Source organism: Lithobates pipiens, unplaced genomic scaffold (genome assembly GCF_037356315.1).
Source record: "Lithobates pipiens isolate NorthernLeopardFrog02 unplaced genomic scaffold, aLitPip1_a1.2 Scaffold_8, whole genome shotgun sequence".
NCBI lineage: Eukaryota > Metazoa > Chordata > Amphibia > Anura > Ranidae > Lithobates > Lithobates pipiens.
In genome coordinates this window covers 603490087-603510284 of record NW_027507903.1, presented here as the reverse complement: position 1 = coordinate 603510284, position 20198 = coordinate 603490087, and the positions used below count along the sequence as shown (strand labels likewise).

Sequence of the window (20198 nt, the reverse complement as noted above, 5' to 3'; positions counted from 1 at the left end):
GTGATGTCACGGAGGATTTTCATTCGTCGGGAGCGATCGCGAGGGGGTGGCCATGAATGAATGGCCGTCCCCTCATCCCTGATCTCTCCCGAACGAATGCCGACCGCCGCAGGTACCGGGGGGGGCCCGATCGGGCCCCCCACCCGCGGGCAGGCAGGGACTTATATATACGCCCATATGCCTGCCCGTGCCATTCTGCCGACGTATATCGTCGTGCGGCGGTCGGCAAGTGGTTAAAGAGGGCAAGCAGGCTCTGTGTCTACAGTCGACAGTGCTGGTCGTGGACACGGTGCATCCTCAGCATGAGTTGGTGGAATGGATAGCAAAGCCCTCCTGAGTGTGTGGCACGAAGAGGCACAGGACGCCAGCAGGTAGGGTAGGACTTGTGTAGCGTTCCTTTAAGAGATGGCTGCTGAGCTGAACCTGGTTTAATAGGAATTCCAGAAAAGGCTGAGGATCAAACACAGGAAGTACAAGGTAAGTCCGAGGCTCAGGCAGAGGGTCAAACACTGGAGAAGGCAGGCAAATCCGGGTCACAGGCAGAAGGTCAAACACTGGAGGCAAGGAAAGTACATTAAGAAGGCCGAGGGTCAGGTCCAGGAGGACAGCAGAGTAGTCAGGAACAGTCTGGGTCACAACAAGTAATCACATGCAGGAAACAGGAAGCAGATACAAACGGGAAGCTGAAGACAAACCAACAACCCATCTGAGCGCCTGAGATACTTTAATTAGCCCCGCCAGAGCGTCACGTTGGGCATGCGCTGTTATGCAGGCACACGTGCTGTTCCATCGGGCCGCGAACAAGTGTGCGCTGGTGTAGCATTCTGCCACGCATGTGCGCAGGGATACAGCTGATGCGGCTGGAAAGAACACTTCTCTGTCATCCAGGCTCAGAGTAGTTTGCCTGCCAATGCAGCTGCCAAAGCGGCCTATTCCAATCGGCTCCAAGTCAACAGTCACTCCTTCCCTAACCCCACCATCATGCACGGAGGAGTCCCCCAAACTATACAACCACAGTGTCGGATATATGCTGCAGGAGGATGCGCAGCGATTTGAAGGCTCCAAAGATGGTACCCAGGTTGAGGAAGGGAGTAACGTCAGCCTAGAGAGAGGGGGTGCCAAAGAAGGTCAAGAAACTGGCAGTCATGTTCCCCCAGCTGCAGCATACTGCCAAGTTTGCTCCAGTGATGAGGAGGGAGGGGATGATGAAGTCACTGACTCAACTTGGGTGCCTGATAGAAGAGAAGTGGAGGAGGAGGAGGCACACCTCCAATGAGGTAGGATGCCCTCCGGGGGGCAGCTTAAGGGCAGCCATCCTATTGTATCCCACCACAGAGCTAAGCAGGTGCAGGGCGCTGCTGACTCCCCACATATTTAGAAAAGTTCTTTGGTGTGGGCCTTTTTGACACGTTTGCAGATCGCACCATTGCTGTTTCATGTTTGAAGCGTATCAGGCGTGGCCAAAACAGCAACCGCTTGGGCACCACATGATTGACCAGACATACGACGACCTCCCATGCAGTCCGTTAGCAACAGCACTTAAAAGACCCACATCAAAGAACAATGCGAACCTCTCCTTGCTCCTCATCAGCTGGGTTCTCCAACCCCCACTATACCTCCAGACCTCTCAGTAACCTGCACTGAGAGGAATGAAGGCATAGCAATAGGTGTCCCAAGTACTTGCAGCCAATCTGCTATCAGTACACCTCCATCTGATTTTAGCAGGCAAATTTGGTCCCAGCCATCCACATGCTCAGAGTCTGAATGCTAGCTTGGCAAAATTGCTAGCTCTGCAACTGCTGCCTTTTCAGCTGGTAGACTCTGCCCCCTTTCATGAATTTGTGGAGTACCTCAATGGCAGGTTCCCAAACTCCATTTCTTTTCACATAAGGCCATTCCGGCTCTCTACCAGCATGTGCAAGGCAATCTCTTTGCCTCGTTGGACAGGGCAGTCAGCAGTAAGGTGCATATTACTGCTGACTCATGGTCCAGCAGGCATGGACAGGGACATTACCTTTCTTTCACGGCGCACTGGGTAACTCAGCTGGCAGCTGGGAAGGATGCAGGACAGGGTTCAGTATTGTTGGAGCTTGTACCGCCACCATGCCTCAAAAATGCTAGTGGTGATTCTGCCACAACTCTCTCCTCCACCCCCTCTTCCTCTATGGCCTCTTCCTCTGCAGATTTCTCCTCTGAACCAGCGGTGCTCTGTAGGCGTTCAAGGGGCTACGCAAGCACTCAGGCAAAAAGATGCCATGCCCTGCTTGAGTTGGTCTGCTTAGGGGACAGGAGCCACACTGGGGCAGAGATTCTGTCAGCTCTGCAGGGGCAAGCTCAGAGATGGTTGACACCACACAAGCTTCAGCCAGGAATGTATGTATGTGACAATGACACCAACCTCCTCTCTGCCCTCCAACAGGGACACTTGACTAATGTTCCCTGTTTGGCTCACATCCTACATTTGGTGGTGCAGTGGTTCTTGAGCAGGTACCCGGCCTTACAGGTTCTCCTAAGGCAGGCCAGGAAAGTCTGTGGTCATTTCTGCCGGTCATATAATGCCAGTGCTCGGCTTGCTGACATTCAAAGAGAATGCAACCTGCCCAAGAACCGCCTCATTTCTGGAACTCAATGTTGGCAATGCTGCAGCGGCTGCACATGCAGAAGAGGGCCATCAATGAGTACCTGTGAGAGTATGGCACCAGGACAGGGTCAGGGGAGCTTGGCTTTTTTTCGCTACGCCAGGGGCTATTGATCAAGGATGCATGCACTGTCCTGTCAACATTTGAGGAGGCCACGAGGATGGTGAGCAGTGACAGTGCATGCATCAGTGATACTGTGCGTCTTGTCTACCTGTTGGAGCACACGCTGGGTGGAATAATGGACAGGGCCCTTTAGGCAGAACAAAGGAAGTAAGAGGAGGACTTCCTTACCTTTCAAGGCCCCCTTTATCCAGACAGTGTTCCTGCAGGCCCGCCGATGACACAGGAAGAGAAGGAAGAGGAGGAGGATTGTGTCAGCATGGAGGTGGAGCCTAGCACTCAGCATCAGCAGCAGTCTTCAAGGGATTGTTTACAATCCCCAGAAACCCATGGACTTGTACGTGGCTGGGAGGATGTGGCTGCGGATCAGGTCGTCCTTAGTGAACCAGAGGACTCCGGACCGAATGCCTCAGCAAACCTACGCTGCATGACCTCCCTGATCCTCCAAAGCCTGCGAAAGGACCCTCGGATTTATGGTATCAAGGAGAGGGATCAGCACTGGCTGACAACCCTTCTCGATCTACATTACAAGGGTAAGGTTGCAGAACTTATCCAGCCGTCGCAGAGGGAGCAGAGGATAAAACATCTTCGGGAGGCCTTTCAGAAAGGTTTGTGCAACGCGTTTCCAGATCCTGGGAGGTTACAAATTCCTGGTCCTGGACAACGTGTTGCTGAGGCTTCAGTCAGTCACAGAAGGAGCGGTGGAGAAGGTGGCCATCTGACAGATGCGTTCAGACAATTTTTTGGTCCACAGCCCCAAGGTCTGATTGGTTGCAGGAACCATCGCCAGCATCTGATTTACATGGTGCAGGAATACCTAGGGGCAAGATCAGACTTGGAGACCTTTCCAACCGAAAATCCTCTGGGTTACTGGGTCTTGAGGATTGATCACTGGCCAGAGCTTGCACAGTATGCAATTTAGCTAATGGCCTGTCCTGGCCAGCGTTCTTTCTGAATGCACATTCAGTGCTGCTGCAGGCTTTGTAACCGATCACAGAGTGTGCCTGTCGACAGACTCTGTTGATCAGCTCACATTCATAAAAAAGAATCAGTCTTGGATCACCAGCTACCAAGCACCTGATGCTGATGTAACCGATTGATTTTTCTATGGATGTGGGATCCCTTGAAGACTGCATATGCTGAGTGACTATCCTATTATGCTGCACTCAACAAGAGTATCTATAAGGGGTTGCAGTGTTGTGGCACCACCACCACTGCCCAAGGCCCAATTTTTTAACGGGGCATGTAATTACAATTTTTGATCAAATAGCAGCAGCAGGGCTTGTTCCTGCGCTCAACAAGAGTATGTATGAGGGGTTGCAGTGTTGTGGCACCACTGCTGCCTAAGGCCCAATTTGTCCGCCCCTCTTTAACCGGTTCCCGACCAGCGCACGACGATGTACATTGACAGAATGGCACGGGCAGGCATATTGGCGTAAAGGTACGTCCAATATTCAATGCCGCCCTGGTCGGGACCCCCGTGAGTCCGGACCCCCGCGATCGTCTCACGGGACGGCTGAATGGAGGAAATGCCGTGTAAACAGCATTTCTCCATTCTGCCTAGCAACTAGTGACGCTGATCTCTGCTCCATGTGATTGGAGCAGAGATCAGTGTTCACTAAATGAAAGCCCAACCCCCCCACAGTTAGTAACACACCCCTAGGAACACTTAACCCCTACACTGCCACCCACTGGTTAACCCCTTCACTGCCAGTGTCATTTACACAGGAATCACTGCATTTATATAGCAGTGATTACTGTATAAATGACAATGGTCCCAAAAATGTGTCAAAAATGTCCGATGGGTCCCCCACAATATCGCAGTCACAATAAAAATCGCTGATCGCCGCCATTACTAGTAAAAAAAAAATAATAAAAAATTATTAATAAAAATGCTATAAAACTATCCATATTTTGTAAACGCTATAACTTTTGTGCAAACCAATCAATAATCGCTTATTGCGATTTTTTTTACCAAAAATATGTAGAAGAATACGTATCGGCCTAAACTGAGGGAAAAAAATGTTTTTTTTATATATTTTTGGGGGATATTTATTATAACAAAAAGTAAAAAATAATGCGTTTTTTTCAAAATTGTCGCTCTATTTTTGTTTATAGCGCAAAAAATAAAAACCGCAGGGGTGATCAAATACCACCAAAAGAAAGCTCTATTTGTGGGAAAAAAAGGACGTCAATTTTGTTTGGGAGCCATGTCGCACGACCGCGCAATTGTCAGTTAAAGCGACGCAGTGCCGAATCGCAAAAAGTGGTCTGGTCTTTGACCAGCAAAATGGTCCGGTCTGTAAGTGGTTAACAGAGGCGTGTAATTACAATTTTTTATCAGATATTTAACAGCAGGGCTTGTTCCTGCGCTCAACAAGAGTATCTGTGAGGGGTTACAGTGTTGTGGCACCACCACCACTGCCTAAGGCCCAATTTTTCTGCCCCTGCTTAAAAGGTCATTTTTATCTAATATTTCACAGCAGGGCCTGTTCCTGCACTGAACAAAAGTATCTGTCAGGCTTTACAGTGTTGTGCCACCACCACCACCACCACTGCCTAAGGCCCACTTTTTCTGCCCCTGTTTAACAGGGGCACGTAATTACAATTTTTGATTAATATTTCACAGCAGGGCCTGTTCCTGTGCTCAACAAAAGTATTTGTGAGGCTTTACAGTGTTGTGCTACCACCACCACTGCCTAAGGCCCACTTTTTCTGCCCCTGTTTAACAGGGGCACGTAATTACAATTTTTGATTAATATTTCACAGCAGGGCCTGTTCCTGTGCTCAACAAAAGTATTTGTGAGGCTTTACAGTGTTGTGCTACCACCACCACTGCCTAAGGCCCACTTTTTCTGCCCCTGTTTAACAGGGGCATGTAATTACAATTCTTGATATAATATTTCACAGCAGGACCGGTTCCAGTGCCCACCAAGAGTAACTGTGAGGACTTACAGTGTTCTGGTACCACCACTACCTAAGGCACAATTTTCCAAAGAGTGTATAGGGCAGGCCGTATAGCATATACAAGCAGTCCCCTATTTTCAAACATCCGACTTACAAACGACTCCTACTTACAAATGGAAGGAGACAACAGAAAGTGAGAGGAAATCTAGCCCTAGGAAAAGAAATTCTCTCCTGTAAGAGTTAATATGTGAAAAAGGTCTCCCCACTGATGCTTTATCATCAATCCTTGTTTCCCTAATAACCCAAAATTTTCAAAATCCAATTGCCATTGGGACAGAAAGTGAGGTGAAATCTTCTGAACAGGGGCACAGACAGCAAAACAAATGTTACAGGGGTGATGTTAACCCTTCCCTATGTTATCCAAAATGTACCTGTTCCAAATTACAAACAGATTAAATTTAAGAACAAACCTACAGTCCCTATCTTGTTTGTAACCCAGGGACCTCCTGTATACTGCTGCTGTTCAGTGTATATAGGGTCTGGGGGCCCCACGCCTTTTTTTTTAAATTTGGGTGTGGGGTTCACCTTAATATCCATACCGGACCCAAAGGGCCTGGTAATGGCCTGGGGGGTGCAACATAAAATTACAGCCGCAAGCCATTTTAAATGACTTTTATTCCTTTAGAAATGCAATTTTGTGAAGGGACTGTTCTAAACACGGGGAAAAATGCACCACTTTACAGTTATACTATAGACACCCCCAGGCATGATATTTCAAGAAATATTTCACTTTTATTGTTTCACTTAAGCATTATTAAAATCACTGTTCCCGAAAAAACTGCAGTTTTTAAAACTTTTTTTTGCATTGATTCATGTCCCCTGGGGCAGGACCCGGGTCCCCAAACACTTTTTATGACAATAAATTGCATATTGGCCTTTACAATCGGCACTTTTGATTTTTCGCGTTCGAGTCCCATAGACTTTAACGGGGTTTGCGTGTTCGCACAAATTTTTGGTCTGTTTGCAAGTTCTCCTGCAAACCGAATCGGGGGGTGTTCGGCTCATCCCTAGTGTTTAATTACTACTACTAGCTTTACCATGCTCTGGATCAGTGAGAACCTTCACAGACATAAAAAGAGTTTTCTTTATTTTGCAGGTTCGGAAGATTATGCCAGCAGACTCCTTCTACTTCACGATCTTCAGGGATCCAGCAACCATGACAGAGTCTTCTTTCACCTACTATCGTTTTACATCTTCAGCCTTCAAGAAGGCACCCAATTTCACAGCTTTTATTTCCAATCCATCATATTACTACCGAGAAAAAGAGTCATACAACCACTATGCTCGCAACCTCTTATGGTTTGACTTGGGGCTTAACCATAATGCTCCTTCTACAGGGACTCTGGCAAGATCTGGAGCACAGACAGTGGAGGAGACATTCAACTTAGTTCTACTTGCAGAATATTTTGATGAATCAATGGTTCTTCTCAAAGAGGAGCTATGCTGGGATCTGGATGACGTGGTCACATTTAAACTCAACAGTCGTGAGTCTTCCAGACCACTGGAACCAGAGGAAGTAAAAAAGCTTCGGGCATGGAATTCTCTAGATTGGTACCTCTATGAGTATTTTAACCGAACCTTCTGGGACAAGGTGGAGCGGTTTGGCAAAGAAAAGATGGATAATGAGGTTATGAGATTGAGAGAAAGGAGGCAACAGTTAGCTGAGCTCTGTCTTCAGAATTTGGATCCAGTAAGGGCAGAAGACATTGAGGATGCATTTAAACCATATCAAAATGGGCAGGAGAATATCCTAGGCTGGGCCCTAAAGAAAGACCTTGAGCCTTACATTCATAATCGTTGTGTTCCAATGGTCACTCCTGAGCTGCAATATAAAGACTTATTGGATGCACGCCAGTTTCGAGCAAGGATAAAAATGGGACACAAATAATAATGGCACATGCAAGGGTAGCAGCCCCATTTGGCCAATTTATATAAGAAAGTAGATGATCTGGTTGCTGCAAAGTGGATACAATGTCAAAACACAATAATTTTCTGCATCACTACTAGGTCTGATTTTTTTAGGTGAAGGTTTGTCACTTTGATTAGCAAATGATTTGTTGAGTACTAACTATGCACATGCACCTCTTTGCTGAATTTGTTAAATTACTAGAAGGCCCAAAAACATTGACAGAAATTAGTCTGTATGCTACAACTAATACACTACTAATCATAATAACCCAGAACTGGCAGCACTAATGTCATCTTGGTTCTTCAGTTATTGATTTATTTATTATGTGGTTTAGGATGTTATTTTTTTTCTTGGGAAGTGAGATTGGAGATGGCCCCTCCAAGTACAGAAACAATGCAAGTGCACTTATAGAGTGTAATGTGAAAGCAAAAACTTTACAGTGTACCACTGGAGCCCCTTAGGATTCACTGTACATAATTTGCAGAAAGTTAGTGTTTCATTGCGGCTAGACATGCCCTTCACAATGCAGTACACAGTCCTAGCAATAGGTCAAGCAGACCAACCACTGCATTGTGGGATAAGGTAAGCATTGCCCACTTTCTCCATCCCACATGTCTCCATCCCACAAGTTTGGATTTTTCAGGGAGCTCCACTGGTGCATTGGGGAAGCAGCAAAACACCATGAACTTAATTTAGAACTTTGGCTAGGGTAAAAAAAGAATTAGAACCTTTGTCAGGTTTTATGTTCTATTATTGTTCATACTAGAGAGTTTTCCTTGCATCTCCTGTGCCAGATGTGGCAGCAAATGAATGGAAAATTCTCAAAGGGGAAATTAAATGTTTGACAGCTGTCCCACCAGAACAGGGATTCTCACTGGCAAATATCTGCTCTGCTTTTATTTTGGTGACCTCCTAAAATGTTGGACTTCCCTTTTCTTTCTTTCCAAGTTACAAAAGTCACCATAACAGATAGTGATGATGGATCTCACCAGTCGAGGCTTGAACCACAGTAAAAAAAGGACTGAGGTTCTAAGCTAGGAATCTCCAAACTAAAGCCCCCCAGCTGTTGTGGAACTACACGTCCCATGAGGCACTGTAAAACTCGGACATTTACAGACATAACTAGACATGAGGCATTTTAAATCTCTGACATTCACAGACATGACTAGGCATGATGGGAATTGTAGTTCCTGAACAACTGGAGGGCCATAATTTGGAGACCTCTGTTTTAAGCCTTCCCCATTTTATCAAAAAACAGAAACAAATGGCTGGACTTCTGTAATAAGATTTAGCACTGTTGAGTACCTGCAATGTTGGCTGTGCTTACACGTTGAAGGTTTAACTTAAAATGTCTTAAGCAAGAACTGCTGCTGCAAGCTACTGTGAGTCACTTTGGGTGGGGGGCTTGTGCAACCCATCTTACCTTAGAAAGGTCAGAAAACTCCTTGTCCAGCTCCCCCGGCCCCTCTTATGTGTAAGTTATTCTGTGTCTATAATGCCGCGTACACGCGATTTTTCCCCAAAAGTCCAGCGGACTTAGAAACTAGTTTTGACTCAAAAATTGTTCGCCGGACTGCGAGTCTGGCGGACAATCCGGCCGTGTGTGTGCTAGACCGCCGGACTGTTGAAATTAACAGACTTTCCCGCACACAGAGAAAAGTCCGTTAATTTTGAACATGGCTCCAGGTAGCCGGGACTAGCGAAGGAAGTCAATGTCGCCGCCTTCGGCGGCAAGATTGACACGTCTCTAGCCCTGTCATCTGGTATGGACTTAAAGGGGAAGCCCTACACCGAAAAAACGGCATGGTGGTCCCCCCAAGGTCCATATAAGACACTTATCTGAGCACGCAACCCTGAGCTGTACCAGGCCGCGTGCCCCCCACCCCAAAGCACCTTGTCCCCATGTTGATGAGGACAAGGGCCTTTTCCTGACAACCCTGGCCGTTGGTTGTCGGGGTCTGCAGGCGGGGGGCTTATCGGAATCTGGGAGCCTCCAGATACCGGCCCCCCACCCTATGTGAATGAGTATGGGGTGCAATGTACCCCTACCCATTCACCTGGTAAAAAAATGTAAAAAAAAAACACCACACAAGGGTTTAAAATAATTTATTGCACAGCTCCGGGGGTCTTCTTCTGTCTTGGGGGGTCTTCTCGCCAGACTCCTCTGCTATTTTCTGCTAGCTCTTTTACTAGCGGAGGAGCCTGGCTTTCTTCTTCGTCGCCGCCCGGGAGTCTTCTTCCGACTTGGGGGGTCTTGTCCCCCTCTTCGGGGGTCTTGTTCCCCTCTTCGGTTCTTCTTGTCGGACCTCCGCTTCTTCTTCCAGCTCTTTTACTAATGGAGGCCCGGTCTTCCATTGCCGCTACCGCTTCTCTTCTTCTTGTTCCTTGAGATGTTGACTCAACGCTCTCTCTGGCCACAATGACAGCGACGCGTCGCGTGACGACTTATATAGGGACAATGGGCGGGGTCACCGGGTGATGTCCCCACCCATTATGATGTCACAGTCCCAGAGGATGCTGGGTTTGTCCGCCAGACTAAGTCCGCCGTATAGTCTGAACGTGTGTACGCGGCATTAGGGGCACAGGGTGACCGAGAACCTCAGTCGGGTCTACACAACACAACCACACTGGAATGAAGGGGTTCTTTCAATCGGTAATATATATGAACAATATCCCTCAAGAAATATATGAAGATAATAATTCCACCTTTCAGACTGCTAGAATATTGGAGTAGTGTCTCAGACCATTGCTAGATGGTTTGAGGTGGGGTGGGGGTTGTTAAGTGTTTATTGTTAAGTGGCTCTATCCCATTGTTCTATTGTTTCTGTCTGCCTTGGAAGCAACCTATTATGGGATGTATAGGTGTATGTGGAGTATCTGCTAGAGGGGAGCAGGAATTTCTCCTAGCTGGTTGTTTGTCATGTTACTGAATGTAGTTTACCCCACCCTGTGTCATTGTTCAAAGAAAGGGGGATTGTCCCCTGAGTGTATATCTCTTTTGTGCCTGTGTTTGAATAAACAGTCTTATGTTTCTTACCACCTTACACTGATGTCTCGACAAGTGACTGTGTGGACTAGGGGATCTTGGATCCTGCTGGTACCGGGCAAGGGGGGCTTATATGGCGGCCATACTCCTCGAGGGCGGGGTCCGTTACTCGGTTAACAAAAACAGGCCTCCATTAAGAAATGTTTCAGAAAGAATTTATAAGAGGAGTTCCACCCAAACTTAGAAGTTCTGCTTATCTGACTCCTCTCTCCCCTCCGGTGCCACATGTGGTACCTTTCGGGGGGAGCAGGTACCTGTTTTTGACAGGTAGCTGTTCCCACTTCAGGGAGACCACGCCGCGGCGCAATCACTATGAAGTTCAGCCCCCCTCCTTCCCCTGCTACCATGCCATTCAGAAAGCGCAGCGTGCAACATGCATGCACAGTAGTGAACCCTTACAAACAGGGTTTCCCTCACAGACAATGGAAACATCAGCTGGGGTGCCGACATCACTGAATTCCAGGATAAGTGACCTAATATTAAATGTCAGCAGCTACAGTATGTGTAGCTGCTGACATTTATTTATTTTTTCTTGGGGGGGCGGAACTCCTCTTTAGCATATATAGGGCCCCATATTACCCTCTATGAAGTTGTAACTTGGACCTCTCAACTTTGAGTCCAGCTGCTTTCTTTTAATATGACTACAGATGTTCACTTGTATTAATAGAGGCAGAAGATGGGCAAAAGTATGTGGACATTCCTCCAAATATTTGAGTTCAGGTGTTTTAGTAAAGGACACTATTAATGTTACATCATGCGATCATACGAAGATATTTCAAGAAAATTGTAACTGACCAATGTGTAATAGAGGTTTGGGGAAGAGCCTTTCCTGTTCCAGCATGACCAAGCACCTATGCACAAAGCCAGGTCCATAAAGTCATGGTTTGATGAATCTGGTGTAGGGGAACCAAAGTGGCCTGCATAAAGCCCTGACTTCAACCCTAATCAATACCTTTGGGATGAATTGCAATGTACATAGTGAAGCGGGTCTTCCTGTCAAACTGCAACACCTAACCTCTTTTGGCTGAATGTGCACCAATTACCTAAGACATGACTTTGGGATGGGATGTCCAACAAGCTCATAAAGGTTTGATGGTAAGGAGTCCACAAACATTTGGCCATGTAGTCTAGTACAATTACCACAAATGGAGTGGTTACTGACATTATCCTAGGCCATCTAATGCTACCTCTGTACGCCGAAAGGTTTATTAACTTCTTGAGATCTGCGCTATAGCCGAATGACAGCTACAGCACGCACCTGCTTTGCCGGGACTACGTCTATTGACGTCGTCCCATGCACGAGTGGCCTGCGCGCCCCCTAAGGGGCGGCAGGGCACGCTCTGTGATCAGCGAGTCTATGAGACTCGCCTGATCACAGATCGGAGCAAGGGGTCAATCCTGACCCCTTACCACGTCATCACAACAGAGCCGGTAATCGGCTATTATTCCTCCTCGCGCTGATAGCACGAGGAGAAAAAAAAGCCGATCACCGGTGGCCGTGATCAGGACATCAGTCCAGATCACGGCGAGCTGGGGACAGCTCATCAGTGCCCACCTGCCCCCTTCCAGTGCCACCTAAAATATAGCAAAAAGTGCCACCCATCAGTGCCCATAGTGCCACACATCAGTGCCCACAGTGCCACCCATCAGTGCCCACAGTGCCACCTGTCAGTGCCCACAATCTGCCTCGCATACACAGTACTGCACCTCAGTGCCACATATCCGTGCCCATCAGTGTCATGTACCAGTGCCCATCAGTGACGCCCATCAGTGCCCAGCAGTGCCACCTATCAGAGCCACCTATCAGTGCCACCTATCAGTGCCTATCAGTCCTATCTATCAGTGGTACCTATCAGTGCCCATCCGTGCCACCCATCAGTGCCATCTTATCTGTGCCCATCTTTGTCCATCAGTGCCGCTTTATCTATGCCCATCAGTACTGCCTTATTTGTGCCTATCGGTGCCACCTTATCTGTGCCAATTAGTGCCGCCTTAACTGTGCCTATCAGTGCCCACCAGCGCCGCCTATCAGTGCCCACCAGCGCCGCCTCATCAGCGCATTTCAATGAAGGAGAAAAATTACCTGTTTGCAAAATTTGATAACAAACTATTAAACATGATTTTTTTATTTATTTTTAATCTTTTGTTGTTTGTTTAGCAAAAAATAAAACTCCCAGCTGTAATTAAATACCACCAAAAGAAAGCACTATTTGTGGGAAAAAAATTTCATTTGGGTACAGTGTTGTATGGCCGCGTAATTGTCATTCAAAGTGCATCAGCGCTGAAAGCTATAAATTGGTCTGGGCAGGAGGGGGGTTTAAGTGCCCAGTAAGCAAGTGGTTAAGACTGGACCACAGCCATGGACAACCTCCCAAGTGTCATTCTGAAATCAAAGCTTTTACGGCATAATGTGCACTAGTTCAAACACAGCACAGTTAGTTCATCCCAAAAAGATACAGCAGGTGAAGTTAGAAGAGGCCTCTGTGAGAAAGGAGATGCTTAAGAACTATATCTTCAGAAGGCACGTGTTTATTGTTTATAGAAAAATTCAAAAGACACCATCAACATGTTATGTGGCACTGTACTGGTCACTTCTTCAGAATAGTTGTATAGAACACATTAAGATGAGGAGGGTTGGTCTCTAAAGGCGTGTATTCTCAGAGCTGAACCCATCTGTGTTGCCTTCAACTTTTGAAGACACCATTATTACCACAAAACCATCATCTGCTTTTGTGGCTCTGCATTGGCCACTTCTTCAGTTTAAGTGTACAAAATACTTGAAGGTAACACAGATGTGAGTACATTTTTGATCTAACTCAACTTCTCTATAATCTATAATGTATTGTATAATCTCCTACATCAAAACCACAAAAAATTGGTCTGGAGTTCTATAATAAGATTTGGCACTGTTGGGCAATTGCTTTACCAGGTACAACGTTAGCTGTGCTTACATGGTTTGTATGTTTATTTATGAAAAAAAAAAATTGAAGAACTGTTTGTGTTGCTGACAGATATCACTAATTTAGTCAGCATAAACATTCCTCAATTAAGAAATGTTTCAGTACTAAATACTAAATGTAGGGGACCACGTATTACCCTTCATGTAACCTTTAACTTGGGCCCATTAACTGAGTCCAGTTGCTCTCCTTCAACATGACTCCAGTTTGTCATCATGGCAAGCTTGACATTCAGGTTGCTTGACCCCCTTGTGGGTCCCTTGCAACACCACATATGTTAGCACCTGTTTGATCTAATTCAAGTTCCCTGCAGTTGCATATAATCTACAACACTCAGATAGATCTTTTCCATCAGTTGCAGTTTGCCTTTTTTTTTCCCTCTCTTCGCTCCTCCTTTCTGGAGAACTTCCATATCAAGCAACGTGATTGCACCCAATGTTTCATGCAATATGCAGTATTTTTACCCCTCCCCCCCAAGAAGGATGTAGAACAGTGATCTCCAAACTGTGGTCCAGATGTGGCCCTTTCCTTGCCTTTATCCAGCCCTTGGGGCACTACTCCTCCAACTAACACCAATGATGGGGCACCATTCCTCCCACTGACTCCATTGATGGGACACTACTCCTCCTACTGACACCAATGTCGGGGCAATATTCCTTCTATTATTAGTATTGTTATTATTATTATACATGCAGAATTTATATAGCGACAACAGTTTGCGCGGTGCTTCACAACATGAGGGCACACAGAACGGTTAAAATACAATTCAATACAGGAGGAATTAGAGGGCCCTGCTCCTTAGAGCATACAATCTAGGATGGGGCATTGTGTACTCCCACAGGTCACAGTATGGCCCCTTAAAGCCTCAAGGATAATAAACTGGCCCTTTGCTTAGAAAACCTAGAGATCTGGCCATTGGTATAAAAGAATGATGATATTTTCATGCATTGTTCTCATGACAGCTGCCTACATTGCGCAGTTGATCTCTGTCTGTAAACGATGTGTTAAGGGCCATCTTTAACCACTTTTCCTCTGCCATATACCAAAATGACGTCGGCAAAGTGATTGTGTTATCCTGATCGGACGTCATATGACGTGGTCCGGATAACAAGCCACTGCGTGCCCCCGGGGGCGCACATCACGGCGATTGTTGCTGACACCCTGTAACTCCGATCCTGTGACCAGCTGTGTCCAATCACAGCTGATCACGATTTAAACAGGAAGAGTCATTTATCTGCTTTTCCTTACTCTCGCCTGACAGATGCGAGCAGAGCCGATCGGCTGCTCCTCTGACAGGGGGGGTTTGCGCTGATTTTTTATCAGCGCAGCCCCCCCGCGGATGCCCACCCAGGACCACCATTGTTGTTGCCACCAGGACCACCAGGGATGGACATCACTGATGACCACCAGAGATGGCATCCCTGGTGGCCATGGGTGGCAATGTGTGCCCACACATGATGCCAATCAGTGCCCACCAGCAATACCTGCCAGTGCCTCCTAATCAGTGATGCCATTCAGTTCCATCTATCAGTGTCAATCAGTGCCACTAATCAGTGTCCTATCAGTGTCCTATCAGTGCCCATCCATGGCCATCAGTGCCCACCAATCAGTGCCGCCCATAAGTACCCATCATTGCAGCCTTTCAGTGCCCATCTGTGCACTCTCTAAAATTTAAAAATAGTTTTGGTCAATGCTGTGAATGGTGAGGTTAGTTAAATAGACAGGATGCTTTTAATCCAAAATTATTGGTGGTATTCCAAATGCTTTACTGTGGCAGCTCTTGATAGGCAATTAATGATCAAATCTGATTCCCCTGTGGAGAGTGGCAAAAAATTGTTTGTGTGATATTGATTGTGACCCAGAAATCCCACTGGAGAAAAGGGAAAAATCTAGACTATTGCTCCTTTGAGTAAATGTATAGGAGAAAATGCTGTTTTATAAATGTAGAAAAGGCTACAATGGATCTACTGTACGTTAGATAAACAAAAAATGATAAATGGTCAGCATACGGACAATTTGTTACTTTATAACTAAAACCTTTATTCATTCAAGAATACTTATTCTTAGGTGATCATTTTTTAAAAGACCCCGTTGTAAATAAAATAACTAGAAAAACCCAAGTTACCTGTAAAAGAAGACTGTAAACACATACTCTTCCCAGTGCCCATGCTGCTCAACACTGCTCTGCTCAGGTTCTTGTCTGCTAAAGTGTGCTGAAAACCGACACTTCCAGGAGTGCCCTCAGCCTCCATAATGTACTATCAGAACCTTTGTGAATAAATAGATATATTTTCATCATTTTAATTTTGGAAACATGGATGTTTAAAAACTATATGAGCCCCATAAAAATAAAGTTTATTTTAGGTCACAACTAACACTAAGCCCTTGTACACACGGTCAGACATTCCGACGGAAAATGTCCGATCGGACCGTGTTGACGGATAATCCGACCGTGCGTGGGCTCCATCGTACTGTTTCCATCGAAATATCCGACCGACAAAGTTTTAGAGCTGGGCTATTTTATTTTCCGACAACATGATCCGATCGGACTTTGTCTGATCGTTTGTAGAGAATTCTGACAAAATGCCACGCATGCTCAGATCAAATTCCTAGACCAAAGCTATTGGCTACTAGCCTACACATAGTCCCGTTGTAATGAAATAACGTCATCACGTTCTGAATGATCGGACATTCCGACAACTTTGTCCGACCGTGTGTATGTAAGCAGTTTCAGACAAAATCCGACGTATTTGGTTGTCGGAATGGCCGACCGTGTGTACAAGGGCTAAGGCATCTTGCATTCCTTACTGGAATTGCTGGGAATTGCAAACAAAGTATTTGCAAAACTAGTTAACCACTTGACCACTGGGCACTTAAACCCACTTCCTAACCAGACCAATTTTCAGCTTTCGGCGCTCTCACATTTTGAATGACAATTACTCAGTCATGCAACACTGTACCTATATGAAATTTTTGTCATTTTTTTCACACAAATAGAGCTATATTTTGGTGGAATCACCACTGGGTTTTTATTTTTTTGCGCTATAAAAGAAAAAAGACTGAAAATTCTTTGAAAAAATGATTCTGTTATAAAATTTAGCAAATTAGTAATTTTTCTTCATGAATGTAAACATCCGCTGTAATAAAAAAAGCATCACAGGTCCTCTTTAATATGAGATCTGGGGTCAAAAAGTCCTCAGATCTCATATTTGGACTTAAATGCAAAAAAAAAAAAAAAATGTCATTTGAAAAAATGACATTGAAAGAAATGTACCTTTAAGGAGGTATGGGCGGAAGTGACGTTTTGACTTCGCTTCCACCCTCCTATGGTATAGAGACGAGTGGGGGCCATCTTAGCCTCACTCATCTCCATACTCAGGTGAGGAAAGGACCAGATCGCCTTCGCCGCTACCGATGGCTCCGGTAAGCGGCGGAAGGTGCAGGAGAGGGGCGGGAGTGGGGAGGCACCCCTCCGGCCGCCGATAACGGTGATCTTGCGGTGAACCCACCGTGGAGACCACCATTATCGTACACAGGACCGCTGATGGCTGAGAATGGCTGGGTATGGCTGAGTATGGCTGGGTACGGCTGAGCATGGCTGGGTATCGCCGAGTATGGCTGGGTATTACCGAGTATTGCAGAGTATGGCTGGGTATCACCGAGTATTGCAGAGTATGGCTGGGTATCACTGAGTTTTGCAGAGTATGGCTGAGTATTGCAAAGTATGGCTGGGTATGGCAGAGTATGGCTGGGTATGGCAGAGTATTGCAGAGTATGGCAGAGTATTGCAGAGTATGGCAGAGTATGGCTGGGTATCACTGAGTATTGCAGAGTATGGCTGGGTATTGCAGAGTATGGCTGGGTATCACCGAGTATTGCAGAGTATGGCTGGGTATGGCAGAGTATGGCTGGGTATTGCAGGGTATGGCTGAGTATTGCAGGGTATGGCTGGGTATTGCAGGGTATTGCAGAGTAGTGCAGAGTATGGCAGGCTATTGCAGAGTATGGCAGGGTATTACAGAGTATTTCAGGGTATGGCAGAGTATTGCAGAGTATGGCTGGGTATTGCAGAGTATTGCAGGGTATGGCAGGGTATGGCAGGGTATGGCAGAGTATTGAGGAGTACGGCTGGGAATTGCAGGGTATTGCAGCGTACTGCAGAGTATGGCTGGGTATTGCAGAGTATTGGCAGGGTATTGCAGAGTTTTGCAGAGTATTGACAGGGTGTGGCAGAATATTGATGAGTATGGGCAGGGTGTGGCAGAGCATTAGCAGGGTATGGCAGAGTATTGCAGGGTATTGGCAGGGAATGGCAGTATATGGCAAAGTATGGAGGGATGGCTGAACATGGATGGATGGATCCATGGATGTGACTGCAATTGTCACAGAGCAGCGCTGTGGGCACTACAGATCCAGCCCACAGTGCTGCTGCCATCCAATTTCTCCCCTCCACTGTACCGATCGGTACAGAGAGGGGAGGGAGGAACCGGCGTCATGACATGACGCCGGTTTGTTTACAAGTGATTGCTCCGTCAAATCAGGCAATCATGTGGTAAACAGCTGCGATCAGCAGCCATTTACCATGATTCGTGATGCACCGGGTCCTGTGGACGGCGCGCAAGAGCAGGATTCTGAGACCATGTCACTGTACGCCCTCCCAGAGTTATCCAACTGCCCTGTAGCCGTCATTCGGCTATGGGCCGGTTGGTAAGTGGTTAAAAGAACAATAGGTCGTATTACTTTACCCCACCTTTAGCCTAGAAAAAGTTGTTTGTTATTTCCTTTTTTTTAAACTTTACATTTCTATTATTTTTGACAAAATACATTCCAATATAAATGAATACAATTAATTGGTATTGCTTATCATATTGCATAGAACAGATAATAACAAAAATTGGGGAATGAATAACAGGAAGTAATAATAACTTTAGGGTACAATATCTGAAGTTTGATGTCCCGCTACCGCCCACCCCAAGTGGGATCATACTGTAGGCAGGAGCTGGTCACCAAATATTAAAATTGTTAAAAATGAAAAGAAGAAGGAGAGGAGACTATAAGAAATTCAATGTCTTGGTGTATCATATGTCGCTATTCTTTAAGTAATTGGAGGCTCTCGGGGTGTTTATCCAAACTTGCCATTTTTTTAATATAAGATAGTGAAAGAGAATTTTTTGAATGCTAAAATCAATTTGTATTGGGCCTGAGTGTTTAGTCTTATAATGACATTTGACAAGTTAGGAGCTTCTGTGCATTTCCACATATCGGCAATGGTAAGTCTCGCTGCTATCAGGATAGGTGATACTATTGTTCTATAGCAATGTGGTTATATATCTAGATTTAATCCTAAAAATGCTGTTGCCGTTGTCAGTTCTGTCAAATTACCTGTACACGACAAGTAGAGGCGCAAAAGATCAGAAAATAATATACTCCAGAGGGCTGTCTGTATAAAGTTATATTGGACGATGATATGAATGAGAACTTAGTTCTCAAGTCCCGTGAAAGTGTCTTTCGTTCTTTGAGTGGGTCTTTGGAATGCAGGGCTGCCACCACAGGGAGCTGAAACCAGGCTCCTAGACTGTTGCAGAAAAAGAGAAGAAGAAGGGGGCGCCTCTGGGTGTAGATTTTTAAAAGGCAATTTATTCACAGGTAAAACAAACAGATGATGCACTCACATTTTCCAAGGCATAAAAAGGCATGTAGAATACAAGGGGGGCGGTTTTTTCATCTGATTCGTCCGTCACATAGGATCCGGTCCGCGGGTGTCATGTTGTCCTCTCCTGCCATTACCACGAGTTTGTTGTTAAAAAATGCCGGCTTGGTGGACGCAGAGGATGTGTTTCCAAAGCGAGGCTTGGTTAGCGGTGACACGCGGGTCGCGGGGTTGTGACGTCACGGCGGGCGATGCGTTTCCTGAGCGTTCGGGTCGAGGTGGAGAGACGACCGCGCTCTTTCATCAGGCCAATCAGATGGGAAGGGGAAAACGGGGGTTTAAATAGAGGAAGAGAGATTGAAACAGGAGGCGTGGTTGGGCGGAGAGTGGGGCGTGGCTTCGGGGTAAGCATACAGATGGAGAGAGACTAAGTGGAGAGGGGCATGAATCAGGAAGATAGGGGAGGAGACAACGGGGAGAGGGTGTAATGAATACAGATGAAACGAGCAGACAAGCGGGGACAAAAGGACAGAAGAGAGGGAACTATAATTTGAGCCATCTAAACAGGCATAATATATAAATATATGGGCATGTTAATAATAAAGCATATGGAGAAATCATCTAGGTGTATATTGTAAATGTATGGTATGAGGGGGATGAAAGGAGAATAAGGAGGTATATCGGAAGAGAAGGTGGAATTGTAGATGAGAGAGTTATAACTACCTCGGAGGAAAAGGGGGGGGGGGGGGGGGGTGGGCCAAGAAGTATATACGAGTCATGTGACAGAAAACGAGACTGTATACTAACTAAGGGAAAAAAATATATATAGGGAAGTGGTTGAAAATAGCTAGTAGGGAAGCAGCATGAGTACATTATGGCGTTTGAGCTAAAAAATGGGGGGAATTAACTG

General features: G+C 46.1%; 1 protein-coding gene across 1 annotated transcript in view; it reads left to right on the top strand.

The window, feature by feature from the left end:
- The window catches only part of LOC143961315 (galactose-3-O-sulfotransferase 4-like), a 126683-nt gene extending 119069 nt beyond the window's left edge, over positions 1-7614 (top strand). The window contains exon 3 of the mRNA XM_077470572.1: positions 6823-7614. Within this exon, the coding sequence (XP_077326698.1) occupies positions 6823-7614 (792 nt within the window). The remainder of the gene's footprint in view (positions 1-6822) is intronic.
- The last annotated feature ends 12584 nt before the right edge of the window (positions 7615-20198 follow it).